The 19,487-nt window shown below is 44.5% G+C and overlaps 1 protein-coding gene across 4 annotated transcripts in view; it reads left to right on the top strand.

The window, feature by feature from the left end:
• The window catches only part of LOC120018290 (E3 ubiquitin-protein ligase TRIP12-like), a 47,322-nt gene extending 31,192 nt beyond the window's left edge, over positions 1-16,130 (top strand). For 2 of the 4 annotated variants that reach the window (XM_038961410.1, XM_038961411.1), the window contains exons 23-42: positions 328-502; positions 1,127-1,268; positions 1,531-1,722; positions 4,323-4,474; positions 4,671-4,828; positions 5,042-5,115; positions 5,228-5,427; positions 6,459-6,580; positions 8,195-8,346; positions 8,794-8,936; positions 11,478-11,634; positions 11,832-11,930; positions 12,134-12,248; positions 12,560-12,714; positions 13,028-13,192; positions 13,571-13,735; positions 13,859-13,972; positions 14,078-14,172; positions 14,279-14,382; positions 14,726-14,922. In XM_038961410.1, coding sequence (XP_038817338.1) covers positions 328-502; positions 1,127-1,268; positions 1,531-1,722; positions 4,323-4,474; positions 4,671-4,828; positions 5,042-5,115; positions 5,228-5,427; positions 6,459-6,580; positions 8,195-8,346; positions 8,794-8,936; positions 11,478-11,634; positions 11,832-11,930; positions 12,134-12,248; positions 12,560-12,714; positions 13,028-13,192; positions 13,571-13,735; positions 13,859-13,972; positions 14,078-14,172; positions 14,279-14,382; positions 14,726-14,922 — 2,876 coding nt within the window. Of the gene's footprint in view, positions 1-327; positions 503-1,126; positions 1,269-1,530; positions 1,723-4,322; positions 4,475-4,670; positions 4,829-5,041; positions 5,116-5,227; positions 5,428-6,458; positions 6,613-8,194; positions 8,347-8,793; positions 8,937-11,477; positions 11,635-11,831; positions 11,931-12,133; positions 12,249-12,559; positions 12,715-13,027; positions 13,193-13,570; positions 13,736-13,858; positions 13,973-14,077; positions 14,173-14,278; positions 14,383-14,725 lie in introns of those variants that run through there. The other 2 variants (XM_038961412.1, XM_038961413.1) reach the window with 2 other exon arrangements.
• The last annotated feature ends 3,357 nt before the right edge of the window (positions 16,131-19,487 follow it).

Here is a 19,487-nt window from a genome sequence, read left to right as displayed (position 1 = left end):
ATTTCTTGACATAAATAAATACAGCATGACTTCATTCTTTAATATCTGCCAGAGAATCTGGTGTCTGTTTCAAACAACTATAACGGAGTTTCCCAAGGGGTGCATGTTTAGGTGTTTGCCCTGGCACTACACAGCTGATTCAAATAATCTACCAATCATTAAGTTTTGATGATTTTAATTGGCTGTCTAGTGCTTGGGAAAAAAACAAAATGTGCACCCCTTTGGTGTCCCTGGACCGAGTTTGGGAAACACTCAAGTATAGGGTATCATTTGAGACCCACTTTGTCATGTTTCATCCTGTGACTAACCATTCTACTGTTCCTACAGCCAAGAGTCCTACCACTACTCAGTCCCCCAAATCCTCCTTCTTGGCCAGTCTGAACCCCAAGACCTGGGGCAAGCTGGGCGCCCAGACCAACAGCACCAACTCTGAGCCCTCTCGCACGGCCGGTGTGAGTGGCCTGGCACGCGCCCTTCCCAAGGACTCTGTCTCCAACAACAGGTACGACGGAAACCATTACGGTGGTGGTGGTGATGATTTTATCGTAGTGGTGGAGATTATAATAGTGGTGTTGGTGATTATCATTGGCTCGCTCAGAAAATGTAGCTAGGGCTGTGTTCAGTATGAAAATTGGTGTGCAACGGTGCTGTTCCTGAAGATCAGTTGAAAAACAGAGGTTTGGTTGTGTAAATATGAGCATTCAAAATGCAACGTTACCCTTTTAAATTTGTCACTCATTGCTTCACACCCCACCACACGGTGCAAACATACCTGTCCAAGAACGTTGAACGCTTTCGGGAAAGGTGCCATTCAATACAGACTGTCACGTGACATAGCAAGAGTTTAATCCCAAATAATGTGCCCCTCGTTTGGCAGTCTCAGGTCCTGAGGGCTGCACTTAAAATTGAATGGGCTTGCGGATTTGGCCCTTGGGCTCTGTTTGACACCCCTGGTTTAGTCAAATCGATTGCACCCAAGCTGTCAAATCTTAGATTCCTCCTGGTTCCAAGGTCTCTCCCCTTGGACAACCTCCTCCAATGGTCTTTGTGAGGGAGTTAAAGAATTGAGAAAACAAGACAGCCAGTAGTAGTAGTGGTGGTGATGATGATGGTCGCCCCCTTACAGGGACAAGATCAAGACTTGGATCAAAGAGCAGGCCTGTAAGTTTGTGGCACGCTACTTCAACACTGAAAACATTGATGGCAGCAACCCCGCACTAAATGTACTCCAGAGACTCTGCACCGCCACGCAACAGCTCAGCCTACAGGTACTGTACTCACCAACACTCTCCCATGTTGTAGTATTGCACACGATGAAAGTAAATAGTCATTAGTTGAGATCTTGGAGACTGCTTTGGAGACCCTGTTTGCTAATACTAACTTGAGAACAGCTGTGTTGCTTTGCTGTTTTGATGGTACATGGTACTATCTACATTGCTAGCTAAAGACAAGGTCATTAAGGTATGATGGTGAGTGACTTGGGTTATGATACACTTCTTGACCGCTGTCACACCCCCAATCCCCCACCAGATGGACGGTGGCGTGGAATGCCTCGTGGAGATCTGCAGCATCGTGTCAGAGTCGGACGTGTCGTCGTTCGAGATCCAGCACAGCGGCCTGGTCAAGCAGCTGCTGCTTTACCTGACCTCCAGCAGTGACCGTGACCTGGTCAGCCGTGACGTCCGCCTCAAGAGGTTCCTGCACGTCTTCTACGGCTGCCCGGTAAGGCTGTTCGGCTGGTCTGAAGCACAGAACTAGAATGAGATTCTGTTTCTATTATCAGAAGTTTGTCTTTCGCCCGATGAAGACGTTCATCCTTTCTCAGTATCCAGTGACTGAATGTAGCCAACTCCAGTCTAATAGGCCATGTTGGCAGAGACTGGAGCTGAGGGCATCTTAAAAATAAATAAAAACATCTGTCTAGGAAGGCTGTCACTCAAACAAATGGGCCATGTTGCGCTAGTAGGGCATCAAGTTTTTCCCTGACCACTTCAGATTGACCTGACCAAGATAAACTCAAGGCCCTAGTTATTGGCTATACATCTCATGGCTCTAAATACATTATAAAGCCAGTATGAGGGTTTGCGCTCAGGCTAGAATGAATGGCAGCTGGTCTGTATGTATATTTTTCTCCTAGAGTTCAAAAGGTACTCACTCAACTGAGCCCCACCCTCAAGTTTTGTGGCCTACTAGAGTATTGCATTTATATCTATTGCTTATATAATGTAGTATTTTTATATATTTTTAAAAAACGTTTTATTTAATTTGTCAAGTCAGTTGACAGCCAAACCCGGACGACGCTGGGTCAATTGTGCGCTGCCCTATGGGACTCCCAATCACGGCCGGTTGTGATTCAGCCTGGAATCGAACCAGGGTCTGTAGTGACGCCTCTAGCACCGAGATGCAGTGCCATAGACTGCTGCCCCACTCGGGACACTCGGGAGCCCTACATTATGTAGGTTGGACCAGTGTTTCCCAACTCCGGTCCTCGAGTATCCACAACAGCACACATTTTTGTTGTAGCCCTGGGCAAAAACACCTGATTCAGCTCATTGAGGCCTTGGTGATTAGTTGACAAGTTGAATCGGGTGTTTATGTCCTGGGCTACAACACAATGGAAGTTGGGAAACACTGGCCTAGACCGTTGTCTTTTTTAAAATTATATGTGACATTTGAATTGTCCGTTTTTAATATTCTTCTACATATTCCCTGTTAATATACATTTAACTACCAATTTGCCAGTATCTAATGAACTATAGCTGCTTGCTCCTGTTACGCACAGCAGGTGTCTTAAATACGTGTCTCCTCGTTTGTTTGTACAGCTCTGAAGGCATAAGTCTGAAACGTATGCTCCTTTTTATTTATACTGAGCAAAAATATAAACGCAACATGCAACAATTTCAAAGATTTTACTCCGTTACAGTTCATTTAAGGAAATCGTTCAATTGAAATAAATGCTTTAGGCCCTAATCTATGGATTTCACATGACTGGGAATAGAGATGCATCTGTTGGTACTTTAAAAAGAAGAAAAATATTAATAAAATTAGGGGCGTTGATCCTCATGCAGCGTGACACATCCTTCGCATGAAGTTGATCAGGCTGTTGATTGTGGGCTGTGTAATGTTGTCCCTCTCTGGATATTGCCGTGAACTGTAACACGTTGTACACATCGATCGATAGCATCCCAAACATGCTCAATGGGTGACATGTCTAGTGAGTATGCAGGTCATTTTAAAGAACTGGGACATTTTCAGCTTCCAGTAATTGTGTACAGATCCTTACGACATGGGACTGTGCGTTATGTGGAAACATGAGTTGATGACGGCGGATGAATGGCACGACAGTGTGCCTCAGGGTCTCGTCATGGTATCTCTGTGCATTGAAATTGCCATCCATAAAATGCAATTGTGTTGTCTTTAGCTTATGCCTGCCCATACCATACCCCCACCGCCACCATGGGGCGCTCTGTTAACAACGTTGACGTCAGCAAACCGCTCGCCCACACAACGCCATACACGTCGTCTGTGGGTGTGAGGCCGGTTGGATATGCTGTTAAATTCTCTAAAACCACGGAGGCGGCTTATGGTAGAGAAATGAACGTTCAAACTTCTAGCAACAGCTCTGGTGGATATTCCTGCAGTCAGCATGCCAATTGCACACTCCCTCAACTTGAGACATCTGTGGCATTATGTTGTGACAAAACTGCACATTTTAATGGCCTATTGTCCCCAGTTCAAGGTGCACCTGTGTAATGATCATGCTTTTAAATCAGCTCCTTGAAAGATTAATGCCACAGCTGTCAGGTGGATAGATTATCTTGGCGAAGGAGAATTGCTCACTAACAGGAATGTAAACAAATTTGTGCACAACATTTTAGGGAATTAACTTTTTGTCCGTATGGATAATGTCTGCAATCTTTTATTTCAGCTCAACTTTCTTATAGCTCCTTGCACTGTCATTCTTTGTATTTTTTCAAGCATGGATTAAATTAAGTATTTTGCATCTAGGCCTCCTTGGGTTATTCCTTTTCATGGTTTTGAGTGGGCCCATCTTTTGAACAGTCTAAATACAGTATGACACAATTGATTGCAAAACCATGCTTTGTCAGTTTTTTTACAATGGCAATATTCAACCCTGGTTGTACTCAGTTTTATTCCATTTGTTTCCTACTAAAGGAAGGAACTACCTAAACTTATCCCAGAAATAAATGTTTTTTTTTTAATTTTCTGTTTCAAAAATGTTTCTACGGTGTGCCCTGATGAATACGACAAGTCTTTGCAGTTTGTTTGAAGTGTGTCCCTCCTGTGTTATGCCCGTCCAGATCCCGGGGATGGAGCCGGCAGGCCGCCTGGAGCCATCTGAGAACGGGCCCCTGCTGTCACTGGTGCGCAAGATGAACAACTGCCTAAGCCAGATGGAGCAGTTCCCTGTCAAGGTGCACGACTTCCCCAGTGGCAACGGCAACGGGAGCAGGTTAGTTCATTTACCAAGTTCCATCCCTTCCTTTTGTTCCACAAACCCTATTTTTGTCAGCCATTCACTAATGTGTGGTTACTTAATGTGTGATGTCCTATTGAAGTCTATGGGTGTAGGTCAAGGAAGGGGACTTGCCAGTATTTACCTCTTTTGTATCATTGTGATCTTGTCTATTGACTTGTGTGTTCTTCAGAGGTTCTCAGGCTCTGAAGTTCTTCAACACACACCAACTCAAGTGTCAGCTGCAGAGGCACCCGGACTGCACCAATGTGAAGCAGTGGAAGGGGGGCCCGGTGAAAATTGACCCCCTGGCTTTGGTACAGGCCATTGAACGCTACCTGGTGGTCCGAGGTGAGCACTGGGAACTGTCTCTTTACATTGAGTTACTGTCTTGACTTAAGCCCTTTCACTCTGGAGCATAGGTCACCCACAAATGATCTTCATCCAACGGGGCTGCTTTCTCAAGTTCCTTCCCAGAGTATTTCTGTCCTTCTCTTCTGGCAGAATAGAATGTATCCTTTATGGTTAACATGCTGACGTGCTCAATGGGACTTTTGTCTACAGGTTACGGACGAATAAGAGAGGAGGATGAGGACAGCGACGATGATGGTTCAGACGATGAAATTGATGAATCGCTGGTACGTAGCTACAATGTCCTTGCAAAATACTCTCCATATTGGATACTACCTCTTTCCCCCACCAATAACTATGTTACCTTCCACCCTAACTTGACCGTCTATCTCTGTCCAGGCGGCCCAGTTCCTGAACTCAGGCAGCGTGCGCCACCGGCTGCAGTTCTACATCGGCGACCACCTGCTGCCCTACAACATGACGGTTTACCAGGCGGTGCGGCAGTTCAGCCTGCAGGCAGAGGAGGAGAGGGAGTCAACGGACGACGAGGCCAACCCGCTCGGACGGGCCGGCATCTGGACCAAAACCCACACCATATGGTATCCCTTTTACGCTGGCTGTCCACACACACCAGTCTATAGGCTGGACTGATTAACGAACCCAACCATAGCCTAAAATTGTGTTTTTGGTCCACCAGCCACTGTGGCAGGTAGATGAGAAAATCTACCAGCCCCTCAGATTTGTTTTATCAGCCAAAATATTTTTTTGCTGTAATTACATAAAACAGATGACCATGTTTCTAAAACAAGAAATGTATTAGTAAGAAATAATGTGGTATATTGCTCAATTTCATTTTTTTTACCTCTTTTAATTAAAATTATCAGACACAAAATGTTCTGCTGCGCTTTTAAGGGCACGTGGTTACCATAGTAACGGGGCCACCCGAGTCCAGTCACATGTCTAAGATTTGGCATCTTAGACGTCTCTTCGCTCTCAGTTGAAGCAGCAGACTCAAACTAGCGTTGAAAAACAACTGTGGTCCCGTGTGGCTCAGTTGGTAGAGCATGGCGCTTGCAACGCCAGGGTTGTGGGTTCAATTCCCACGGGGGGACCAGGATGAATATGTATGAACTTTCCAATTTGTAAGTCGCTCTGGATAAGAGCGTCTGCTAAATGACTTAAATGTAATGTAAATGTAACTGAACTTGTGAACAAAACAATGTAAATAGAGTATATTAGACTATCTTTTATGCATGTGCCTCCAAAAATGTATCGATCAGCACTTCACTCAGTGAGCTTAGCTCCCCTGCCAGGCAGTGTTGCTGCTTGAGGTGGGATATAGGATTCGTTTTTATTTGTGCAATAAACAGCTATGAAACAAAACAGCAGAATTACTTTAAAAACAGTGGCGGGTGAAATAGACTTTCTTGCCCGCCAATACCTAAATATACCTGCATTTGGCCCTGAACATATCTGACTGATGCTTGTAGTAGGTGGCTGTTAGGGTTGATGTCTCGCATACAAACACACATGTCTAATAGGTGGCTGAGTTAGTGATCAAATGCAACTGACATGGCAGTGTAGTCATGTTCCACGATATGCTTTATGTAGAGACTCTCTATCCCATCAGGTATAAGCCAGTGGATGAGGATGGCACTAAGGATGTGGTGGGAGGGAAGAGGGGCCGGGCACAGACTGCCCCCACCAAGACCTCGCCCCGCAATGCCAAGAAACAGGACGAGCTGTGGCACGGTAGGAACCACTACCACCACCTCTGGGCCTAGGTGGGTGTCTGTGTTGTCTACTGGCCTGGAGACTGAGAGACAAGTTCTGCTGGTTTATTTTATAGTGCAACTCTAATGTACTCCTTACAGTGGGGAGGGAGTGAGCTGACCCTTCGCTAAGCCTTGCCCCCCTTGGTTACTGTTGCAACCTCGGTCAACATTTTCACGAAGCCCAATTCATCTTTCAAACCACTGGCGAAAACCCCTCACAATGATCTCAAACTGTTTGTAATCCTTAAGTCTATTTCCGAACCCGTGCGTCAATCTAAGTAAAAAATAAAAATAAGAATCCACATCAAAATGTCAGTTTAAGCTAGAGATGTTTTTTTTTGCAAGGGCTGCGTCTAAATCCACCTTATCTGCCCATGTCGTCCTTCCGCATCTGCGATGGAAGTTGGCTGAGTTATAGCGGTGCTTTTCATACCATGAGACATTCCTGAAAATTGGTCTTCTCACGAAAATGTCTAGTGGAAAGATGACTCACGAGGATGTTCTCTGTTTTGCTCTACGACCCCCACGAGTATCATGGGACTCGTCTGAAGGTAACCCATGGGAATATGGAGGTCGTTTTGTGGCAACAAAAATAAGGGGATAAATGTGTCAATGTTTTTCCTGAGCTTTCTTACTTTTTCTGCTAAGCGCGCTCTAATTGTTGGCTAATGTCAACAGCAAATTAGCATTATTTTATTTTAATATAGCCAACTTAGCTAGCTAACATGCATTTGCAGAACCAGTTATATTAACCCTATATGTAACATTGTCTTTAAACAACTGGTGAAGGGTCTGTATGCGATCAAAACATAAGGAAACCACTATCTTCAAGAAGAGATCCCAATAAACACTTTTGGCCCCATATGGTAGCCGATCAGTGTAAAAAATATATTTCCTTTCTGCTCCTCCGAATGGTCTTGTACGTTGCTAGCGAGCAAACAATGTAACCGCAGTATCATTTTGTTTTCGAAAAATATTACAACAGGCTCTATTTCATGTATCATCGTTTAAAAAAAAATCATAGCCCTCCATGGCTTCCAAGGGTTTTAAACATGAGCTTGTCCGAGGTGTTGGACTACAGTTGCTATCCATCGGTGTGCCCAAAATTCTGGGGCGGTGCTTAGTGACTGGTCAATTGACTTTTTTTTTACCATCTGAATTAATGTGACCTGAGATGACCTCTTCACACAAGCCCACAGATATGGTCTGTCTAATCAATTAATCAAATGTATTTCCAAAACTTTGCTTTTGCACTAACCCCCTGGCCAAAGGGCTTTTACAGTTTCAAATGACACTCTATTCTCTACACCGTATTACTTTTGAAAGTAGTGCACTACATAGGAGATTTGATCATTCTTTGACCTACACTAAATCTGCCCACTCAAGTCCTTATCTCATACTATACATTTTATCATGTCAGTTTAGCTACCACATATCTGTGCCGTATTCATTGGCCACAAAACGGAAAAGGTCAAACAAGTGACTACCTGCCCTTGTCCAATAAGAAACGCTTGTTTTTGTTTACCATTGCAAAACGTTTTGCTACCGTGTGCACGAAATTATGACCCTGACTTGCTGTCTCCTCTCCCAGACGGCGTGTGTCCCAGCGTGGCCAGCCCGTTGGAGATGTACCTCATGTCAGAACCCCCAGAGAGCATCACCTTCGACGACCCGTCTCTGGATGTCAACCTGTTGCTGAGGGTGCTGCACTCCATTAGTAGTTACTGGTTCTACCTGTACGACGTGAGTAGCCTGTCCTATCCCCTCTCCAGCCCACAGATACTGGCACTAACTGAACATACTGGTTGAGTCCCAGAAGGCACCCTATAACCTTTTATTAGTGCACTACTTTTGACCAGGACCAATAGGGATCTGGTCAGAAGTAGTCCACCATGTAGGGAATACGTTGCCATTTGTGACACAAGCCTGTATGTCTGCCTCCAACATATTCCACTGTCCGTGTCATGTTCTACATAATGCTAAAGATATCTTTATAGTCTGTGGGCTTGTAGAAGGTAAACCATAATGTACCATATATATAACTGTCTGCCAGCTAGACAGCTGTTTGGTGCACACAGTTGCCCAAATTAATGTTATTTTTTTCATTCAAACAACCTAGCCCCCTGTTTCTTTGCATCAGAGAAGGGGCACTGTTTTGTAGTTCCAGTAGACTGAGGTTGTTTTTTTCAGAATGCTGTGTCTAAGGAGATCATCCCCACCAGTGAGTTCATCAACAGTAAGCTGACAGCCAAGGCCAACCGACAGCTGCAGGACCCTCTGGTCATCATGACCGGCAACATCCCCACCTGGCTCACAGAGCTCGGCAAGACCTGGTAACTACTTTTCAGCTCATAAACACCCACAAGAACCTGCCTAGCTTTTCCTGAATATTTGACTGAGTATTCACTAATGCAATGTCCTCAAACCGCATGTCTAGACCAGGGTTGGGGACAATTTCAATTCAGGAAGTAAACTGAGACTTCAATTTTCTCTTCCAGGCCCAAGATTAACCCCACATAAGCAACTGAATATATATACTTACTGGCCAGTTTATTAGGTACACCACCTCTTCCACAAATGGATCGCGCCTACACACAGTGAGTCACGTGGCCAACTAGATAAAGCAGGCATCGAGGCATTACATTTTACATTTAACATTTAAGTCATTTAGCAGACGCTCTTATCCAGAGCGACTTACAAATTGGAAAGTTCATACATATTCATCCTGGTCCCCCCGTGGGAAATGAACCCACAACCCTGGCGTTGCAAGCGCCATGCTCTACCAACTGAGCCACACGGGACCACGAAACCCTAGTTACTATACAGTAACAAACAGTTACTGTTTGATTGAATGTTAGGCCACTTTTTTTTGCCCATTCTAAGTGAGTGTGGTATGATTGGCTGTGCCAGGCGCACCGGATCCAATATCTCAGAAAACCCGCACTCCTTGGCTTTTCACTCACGACAGTGTCTAGGGTTTACCAAGAATGGTGCGACAAACAAAAAAACATCCAGTTAATGGCTTTCCTTTCGGCGAAAACCTGACGAGAGGTCGATGGTGAATGGCAAGAATCGTGCAAACTAACAGGCGGGCCACAAGTGGACCATTAGTGGTGCACACCTTGTTAATGCTTGTCACGGATGGGCTATTGCAGCAGACGACCACACCGGGTTTCACTCCAATCAGCTAAAAACAAGAATTGGCTCCAGTGGGCACGCGATCACCAACATTGGACAATTGAGGAGTGGAAAAGCAGCCTGGAACATGAGAGCAAGTTCACTTTACTTGAGTGGCCTCAACCCAATTAGAGCGTCTTTAGGATGAGATGGATCGGGCTGTTCCCATGAATGTTCCGCCTTTCTTTCTGCAGCAACTGCGTGATGCCATCGCATCAGGAACGTTTCCGACACCTTGTAGAATGGCCCACAGAATTCCGGCTGTTCTGGAGGCAAAGAAGGGTCAGACCTGGTACTACACTGACTAAAAATATAAATGCAACATGCAAAAATTTCAGAGTTTTTACTGAGTTACAGTTCATATAAGGAAATCAGTAAATTTAAAAAATATCATTAGGCCATAATCTATTGATTTCACATGATTGGTATTACAGATATACATATGTTGGTCACAGATACCTTTAAAGAAAAATGAAGGTAGTTGTGTGGATCAGAGAACCAGTCAGTATCTGGTGTGACCACCATTTGCCTCATAGAGCGACATCTCCTTCACATAGAATTTCAGTCTGATTGTGGAATGTTGTCCCACCCTTCAATAGCTGTGCGAAGTTGCTGGATATATTGTCAGGACCTGGAGCACACCGTCATACACATCATTCCAGAGCATCCCAAACATGCCCAATGGGTGACATGTCTGGTGAGTATGCAGGCCATTGAAGAACTGGGCCATTTTCATCTTCAAGGAAGTGTGTACAGATCCTTGCGACATGGGGCCGTGCAGTAACATGCTGAAACATGAGGTGATGGTGGCGGATAAATGGCACGACAATGGGCCTCAGGATCTCGTCACAGTACCTCTGCATTAAAATTCCCATCGATGAAATTGTGTTCGTTGTCCGTAGCTTATGCCTGCCCGTACCAAAACCCCACCGCCACCATGGGGCACTGTTCCTAACGTTGACATCGGCAAACTGCTTGCCCACACGACACCATACACGCTGTCTGCCATCTGCCCGGTACAGTTGAAACTGGGATTCATGCATGAAGCGCACTTCTCCAGCGTGCCAGGGGCCATCGAAGGTGAGCATATGCCCACTGAAGTCTTAAGACGCCGAACTGCAGTCAGGTCAAGATCCTGGTGAGCACGCAGATGAGCTTCTCAAACGGTTTCTGACAGTTTGTGCAAATAATTCGGTTATATAAACCCACAGTTTCATCAGCTGTCCAGATGGCTGGTCTCAGACGATCCCGCAGGTAAAGAATCCAAATGTGGAGGTCCTGGGCTGGTGTGGTTACACACAGTCTGCCATTGTGAGGACGGTTGGACGTACTGCCAAATTCTCTAAAAGGATGTTGGAGGAGGCTTACGGTAGAGAAATTATCTGCAAGAGCTCTGGTGGACAGTCCTCCAGTCAGCATGTCAATGCTCTTTCAAAACTTGACATCTGGTGTTGTGACAACTGCACATTTTAGTGACCTTTTATTGTCCCCAGCACAAGGTTCACCTGTGTAATGATCATTCTGTCTAATCAGCTTCTTGATATGCCACACCTGTCAGATGGATGGATTATGACACTAACAGGGATGTGAGTTGAAACGTGGGACCGACACTTAACATGATGCGTTTATATTTTTGTTCTGTGTAGATGGGTGTACCTAATTTTGACCAACTATCATTGTTACTCCCTTCTCCCCAGTCCCTTCTTCTTCCCATTCGACACACGGCAGATGCTCTTCTATGTGACTGCTTTTGACCGTGACCGGGCCATGCAGCGCCTCCTCGACACCAACCCTGAGATCAACCAGTCAGATTCCCAGGACAGCCGCGTGGCGCCCCGCCTCGACAGAAAAAAGGTGTTGAATATTTGTGTAATGTCACCTAATCGACTCAATGTATGCATTTCAAATGCCTTTCTGGAATGGGTTTAATAACTGTAGCCAAGAGGAGTGGACATCCCCAATTAAAAATTACTAAAAGTAGGCTGGATCTCTACCCACTCCTGTTTGTCTTTTCACTAACTCCTCGTTTCTGCTCTTCCCCCTGTCTCTAGCGAACGATAAACCGTGAGGAGCTGCTGAAGCAGGCGGAGTCAGTGATGCAGGACCTCGGCAGCTCCAGAGCCATGCTGGAGATCCAGTATGAGAACGAGGTACAGTACACGCGTTCACACCCTCATTACAGAGCACTGTTCAGTCACCTCCATTTTGAGTTTGTCCCCCTCAGAACCTGGAGTCATTTGGGGGGGTAGATTTTGAACATGACCCTAAACTTATATAGATAGAAGCTCCATCGCTCTCCTGCCTCTATTTCTTTCTTTCTCTCTTACTCCCCCGGTCTCTGTCCTTCTGTCAGGTGGGCACAGGGCTGGGTCCCACCCTGGAGTTCTACGCCCTGGTCTCCCAGGAGCTGCAGAGGGCCGACCTCGGGCTGTGGAGGGGTGAGGAGGTCGCCCTGTCCAACCCAAAAGGTAACTTTCTACTCCAACCCTCTGGGGAATATATTTGTCTCTAAATAGGAGCTCCTAAAAACATTTTAGAAGTGATTTCTGCAACAAACAACAAAACGTAATTTGGACAGAAATAGGATTTATTTTAGATTTAAAGGCTCTCCTACAGTTTTCTAAGATGTGCCTGGGTGGCAACTGTTAAGTCACATGCGGAGATATGGGCTCCTAAAGAGGACGTCATTGCTGAGTAGCTTGTCTTTGAGACCCACATTGGAACAACTCTTCCTCTCCCTAAATGTCCTCTTCTCCACCATCTTGCTTCCTTCTCCCAGGAAGCCAAGAAGGGACCAAGTACATGTTCAGCTCCCGAGGGCTGTTTGCCGTTCCCTTTGGCAGGACAACCAAACCGGCGCACATCGCCAAAATCAAGATGAAGTTCCGCTTCCTGGGCAAGCTGATGGCCAAGGCCATAATGGACTTCAGACTGGTAAACAGTAACACTTTGTACCTCTGACCAGTGGACCAGTCTCTGTGTAGTCTCCACTGCTAATGCTTCTAGACCTTCACTTTTAGTTGTTTTGGAGTGGTTTTTACACTTACATTACTTGCCTTTAGCCCTGTTTGCCAGAATAAAGGTGATTTGTATTTTGGTGATTTTGTACATTTTTTCTGTGCTCCTACTTTAACTCCCCTCTTCTACAGCCCTCCTACATGCTCTCACCTTTCAAGCAGAATTGTACACTCACCTGAACTTCTCAGTGGGGAGCCCTCTGCTGATCTAACACCTGTCTCCCTCCCAGCTGGACCTGCCCCTGGGGCTGCCCTTCTACAAGTGGATGCTGCGGCACGAGACATCCATCAGCTCCCACGACCTGGTCAACATCGACCCGGGCGTGGCCAAGTCCATCCAGCACCTGGAGGACATCATCCGCCAGAAGAGGAGGCTGGAGCAGGACCGCTCCCAAGTCAGTCCCCGATACACAACCTCCCCAGATGCAGCTAACCTCAGTCATTACAATTTGATTTTGGTGATGAGAACTTGGATACTCTTATGGAGGTCTTTCTCAGAGATGGGGTTCATAGTGGTAGCTATAGTGAGGCTTGATTTACACTCCAGTAGACATCCGCTTAGTGGCTCTCCCCACGCATTGCGCAAAGGGCTCTGCAGTCCACACGTAAATTTAATGCGTGTCAGAATTTGCAGCTGTATTCAAGTGTCAGTGATGTTTTGCTAAGGAGAGTGCTTGGTGGAGTGTAAAACCGTTATGGCCCCTCCCTATCAGATTGATGATGCTCTTCCATGTTACGTTCCCCATATTAATAAAAGGCCTGTTTCCTCCTAGACGAGAGAGACCCTGCAGCAGGCTCTGGAGAGTCTCAACATGAATGGCTGCTCTGTGGAGGACCTAGGCCTGGACTTCACCCTGCCCGGTTTCCCCAACATCGAGCTGAAGAAGGGAGGCAAGGACATCCCTGTCACCATCTACAACCTGGAGGAGTACCTCAGGGTGGGTAGCTCATGCACGCACACACACTTAGACACACACACACAGCGCTCCTTCATATAGACTCTCCACAAACCAGTGTCCACCTCCTTATGGAGCTGACCGTTGGTCCCATTCTCTCCACAGCTGGTGGTCTACTGGACGATGAACGAAGGTGTGTCCCGGCAGTTTGAATCTTTCAGGGAAGGGTTTGAGTCAGTCTTCCCCCTGCATCACTTGCAGTATTTCTACCCTGAAGAGGTGAGTACTGCTATCAATAATCCCAACAATAATTTATTTAGGTGTTTGGTTGTCTTCAGGATGTCACGTTGCCAACCCCCTCTGTGCTCTCCCTTCCGCCTGTAGTTGGATCAGCTGCTTTGTGGCAGCAAGTCTGAGACCTGGGACGTCAAGACCCTGATGGAGTGCTGTCGGCCCGACCACGGCTACACGCATGACAGGTGAGTTACTCCACCGACCAGAGCTCTGACCAGACCTACACTTAGTGTCGTGTTTAGGACTTGTCAGAGTACAGTGGTTTGACGTTTTGTCTGTTTCTCTCCACAGTCGTGCTGTGAGGTTCCTGTTTGACGTGCTCAGCAGTTTCGATGCAGAGCAGCAGAGACTTTTCCTGCAATTTGTAACAGGAAGCCCCAGGCTACCTGTTGGAGGTGAGTGGTCATGGATACATATTCACCATACACACTTGAAGATTTGTTGTGCTCCGAAGTTGAGTGGTCCCATTCTCCGATTTGAGAATTGAACAATCCCACACTTTGGGTGACATGTTTTCAGAGTGCAATGCACTTTAACTGAGGCTGTAGTCATGTCGTGCCCTCATGCACTTAGTAAGGAAATGAATGTGACACTGTTCACTCTACTGGAAACCCGCAAATGAAAATATCATAGACCTCAAGTATAGAGAATAGGACAAGACAAAAAAGTATGTCGACAGACAAATCCAGCCATGGCGGTTTTGAGCTGATTCTGATCATGCCACCTCTTTCTCTCCAGGTTTCCGTAGTCTGAACCCGCCGCTGACCATCGTGCGGAAGACATTTGAGTCGACGGAGAACCCGGACGACTTCCTGCCGTCGGTTATGACCTGCGTCAACTACCTGAAGCTGCCTGACTACTCCAGCATCGAGATCATGCGCAAGAAACTGTTGATTGCGGCCCGTGAGGGCCAGCAGTCTTTCCACCTGTCCTGATCTCGCAGTCTCTCTCCCATTCAAAATGCCTTCTACAGCAAACTGACGAAATCATGACTTCCTTTTTAGTTTTTCTTTTTGTTATCACCTACATCAAGGCCAAGTGTGTACAGCCTTCTTGTTAGAGAACACAGCTTGCAGAAATTAAAGGACTTGAGTTATATATTTGCTGCCCCTGTCTCCTACAAAAAAGGCGTTAAATGACTCGCAGAACAAAACAAAAATTCAGTTGAGTAATGTTTAAAAAAAACTAAGAAAAAAAAAACCTGAGTTACATTTTAAAATGCGTTGCTGTGTGATATTTAAAGGGATGTTTCCCAAGTGGTGAATGTCACTGTGGTGGGGAGGTCCATAGAGCAAGCTAGGTTCACTTTAGCTCCAAAGATAATTTGTACAGAAAAAATTTCCAGACTGCTCATTCTACACATTTGATAGAATAGCTCTTTGTTCTCATGTCTCCTTTCCCCTTCAGTTTGTCTGTTTTCCATTCTGTTCTCCTGTATTATACGGCCCGGCCCCAGTTTGTGTGTTGCGTTTTGGTTCTGCTACCCCTCCTTTTGTGTGTGTTTGCATATACATTTTTTGGAAACGAGAGTTGCAGTTGGTTGACTGCGGGTAGTGATGAGAGCTTTTTTTTTTATATATATATTTTTCCCAAGTTGAAATTGTGTTCTGGTCTACAATTACAAAGAGCTTCAGCTCAAACATGAGTTATCCAGTGTGTTGGATAAGTTAACTTACTTTTTGCTCTCACTTTGATAGAGTAGTAGTGTGTCTCAGATGGACTCTGAGGGAGTGCGCTCTGACAGACTGACTGGCTTAGGCCAAACTCTGAGCCCCCCCCCAATCCCTATTGTAGCTGAGCGCACCCATTTGGCTGGACTCCTTTTATCGTTTCACGGCCAGATAGCATTTCAAGTTCATTTATGGAATAAGAGTTTATATGCAGTTTCATGCCCGGTTTGAGGTGGATGTCTGCTTCACCTTTTTTTAATTTTCACCTTTTTTCTTCTTGCTGTCAATTTTTTTTTGGGCTGCTGGCTTGGAACAAACCGTGGTGTGCACCTGCAGTCTGTGGCCAGGGGAGGGCCCCACTCAATGCTCTCCTGGCCCAATCGTTCATGTGCTGGTTTCTAAGATCTGCAATAATTTACTGCATCAGGTTAATGTTTTTACCTGAACATAAAATAAAGTAACTGTTTGACTCATCTGTGTTCTCTTTATTTAATCCTCCTGTTCTTCCTTTCATCCTTCATTCTGTGGATCTGACTGACAGAGTCTTGGAGGTGATCAATGGGGGTAGGAGTTGCTTGATTTTAAAACATACCTCATTTATATGAACAGTTGATTACCACTGACCCTACCAATTCTATGTCATGGTTTATTAAGAGTAGCACTTGAAGGGTTGATGTTTCAGTGACTGGTGGACAAAGGTATTGTGTATGAACTGAGTGTGTGTGTATATGTGTGTATATATATATATATATATATATACATTAACTTGCATTGTAAAATGTAAGTTTTTGAATTGTCTTCATTATAGGTAACTTTACTTTTATTTATTTTTTAGAACCATTAATGTTCTGAGGGACATGGAATTGGACACAATATAACTGATATACAGTATAATTTGGTGCTTATTTGTCCTTTTTTACACATGTACAAGTGTGTATTAATACATGTGTGAATTGGAAATGTTTTTTTTTGCATATCCCTACTCTTGCTGAGACACCCTCAGAGAGTAGGGTCACGGCCAGGGAGATGCTAGGGGACAGGCGGAGAGGTGTCTTGAATGTCACCTCCAGAGGAATTTGTTTTCCTTTCCTACCCCAGCAGGGTGAGTCTAACCTCTTCTCTTATGAAAAAAAGATTGCAGTCAGAGTGCCATGTAACTGCAGTACACTGTTGTATAAATAGTTAAAGTGCAGTATAACTGCAGTATGCAGCAAATTCTGTGTACAACATTTACTGCAGTAATTTTGCAGTGTAACTGCAAATATAGTGCAGTATAACCAGTTATTCTGCAATAACTGTCCAGAATACCACAGTCGACTGCACTTTTACTGCCGTTCCTAAACGGCAACCTTTTTTTGTTAAGGGTTGGGGAAGTGGGTAGTGAGGCTTTGGAGATACAGCAAAGAAGCATAGAGTCCACTGCTGTGCTACAGTTTCACCTGTAGCACACACTTACTCAATGCTGCCTAAAGTTCTGCATCATTTGTTGCATAATGGAAATGAGTTAGAAGAAATGTCTTTGCCAAGTGATATCACTAAATGGCCAATAAATGGATCCCACTGAATAAATACATGTTTTTTTTCTTCTCCACAGTCCAAGTGTCAACTACAAAGGGAATTATTCAAGACTTAAATCAGACTCTTACATTTAGTCTGTCCTGGGACACCATTGAAAGTCTAATGTGCCAAGAAGTCCTCATTAGATAGCTTATTGATATGGCCTTGTCAGTGAAGGGATTGCATCACCATGACGCTGACAGGTCAGAATTCCAGTTATATTGAGTCATGTATGGTTACATACAATACTGCCAGAACCAGTAACTCCATAAACTTCTCTACCTTTATTTTTTAAAGCATGCAAGCAGATAAGTTGGTTACAGTACCCGGCTCTCTCTGTGAGATGAGTAAAGTGGCAGAGCTGACAGATTTACTGGCCTGAGTTTAGACTCCTTATGGAAATAGAGAGTTGGGACTCAGCGGAGGGCTGACGTGCTTTTCTCGACCACCGTGCATTATATCGACCACACCGCATGGTCACATGACATGGCGACAGAGTCACTTCCTGAGGTAGCTGCCTACAAAGACGTTTTACTTACCGAAATGAAGGTCATGAATCATACCAACCTCATGAGATAAGGGAATATTTATTGTACTTCCCAAATGGCACCCTATTCCCTACATAGTGCACAACTTTATGGGCTCTGGTCAACAGTAGTCTACTATATACACTACCTTTCAAACGTTTGGGGTCACTTAGAAATGTCCTTGTTTTTGAAAGAAAGCACATTTTTTGTCTGTAAAAATAACATCAAATTGATCAGAAATACAGTGTAGACATTGTTAATGTTATAAATGACTATTGTAGCTGGAAACGGCAGATTTTTTATGGATTTTCTACATAGGCGTACAGAGGCCCATTATCAGCAACCATCACTCCTGTGTTCCAATGGCACGTTGTGTTAGCTAATCCAAGTTTATCATTTTAAAAGGCTAATTGATCATTAGAAAACCCTTTTTCAATTATGTTAGCACAGCTGAAAACTGTTTCTGATTAAAGAAGCAATAAAACTGTCTGCCTTTGGACTAGTTTAGTATCTGGAGCATCAGCATTTGTGGGTTCAATTACAGGCTCAAAATGGCCAGAAACAAAGCACTTTCTTCAGAAACTTGTCAGTCTATTCTTGTTCTGAGAAATTAAGGTTATTCCATGTGAGAAATTGCCAAGAAACTGAAGATCTCGTACAACGCTGTGTATTACTCCCTTCACAGAATAGCTCAAACTGGCTCTAACCAGAATAGAAAGAGGAGTGGGAGGCCCCGGTGCACAACTGAGCAAGAGGACAAGTACATTAGTGTCTAGTTTGAGAAACAAACGCCTCACAAGTCCTCAACTAGCAGCTTCATTAAATAGTACCCGCAAAACACCAGTCTCAACGTCAACAGTGAAGTGGCGATTCCGGGATGCTGAGGAGTGATGGTTGCTGATAATGGGCCTCTGTACGCCTATGTAGACATTCCATAAAGAATCAGCAGTTTCCAGCTACAATAGTCATTTACAACATTAACTATGTCTACAGTGTATTTCTGATCAATTTGATGTTATTTTAATGGACAAAAAATATATATATTTTTTCAAAAACAAAGACATTTCTAACTGACCCCAAACTTTTGAACGGTAGTGTAAGTAGTAGTAGGGTACAATTTGGGACATAATCTAAAACTCCTGAGCTTTTACATTTATGATGTTATAAGATCCTGATTGAGAGAATGGTATTTCATCAATGTATTTGAAGATCATTAAGAGACTCATAACCTTTATTTTATATTTATCATGCAAACTTGTTTAATTAGATTCTTGCAACTTGCTAAGGTTTTATTTCACCTTGAAGGTGTTTAGAACCATTCATAGGCAGAGTTTGGTGTAAGAGCAGGGTGAGAGGTAATTCACATCAGAGGCAGTTCAGGGTTGGGTGGAGAATGAACTGACCTCTGGGCTCACCTCTGAAGGTGATGGAGAGAAACAATAAGAGTCGCTGACATTACAGCTATAATGCCTGTCAAGTGTACAGGTCCCCTCGGGATCGCCATGGAAACTGGTTGCTGAGTAATTGAGAGTATTTGAAGAGAGGCTTTATAGTTTGGATTATTGCTCTGATTCCTTTTTTTGTACGATTTAAAATGTATTTTTCAAACAATACAGTCGTGGCCAAATGTTTTGAGAATGACACAAATATTAATTTCCACAAAGTTTGCTGCGTCAGTGTCTTTAGATATTTTTGTCAGATGTTACTATGGAATACTGAAGTATAATTACAAGCATTTCATAAGTG

The sequence above is a fragment of the Salvelinus namaycush genome, chromosome 23, assembly GCF_016432855.1.
Source record: "Salvelinus namaycush isolate Seneca chromosome 23, SaNama_1.0, whole genome shotgun sequence".
Lineage (NCBI taxonomy): Eukaryota > Metazoa > Chordata > Actinopteri > Salmoniformes > Salmonidae > Salvelinus > Salvelinus namaycush.
This window is presented reverse-complemented; position numbering and strand designations above follow the sequence as displayed.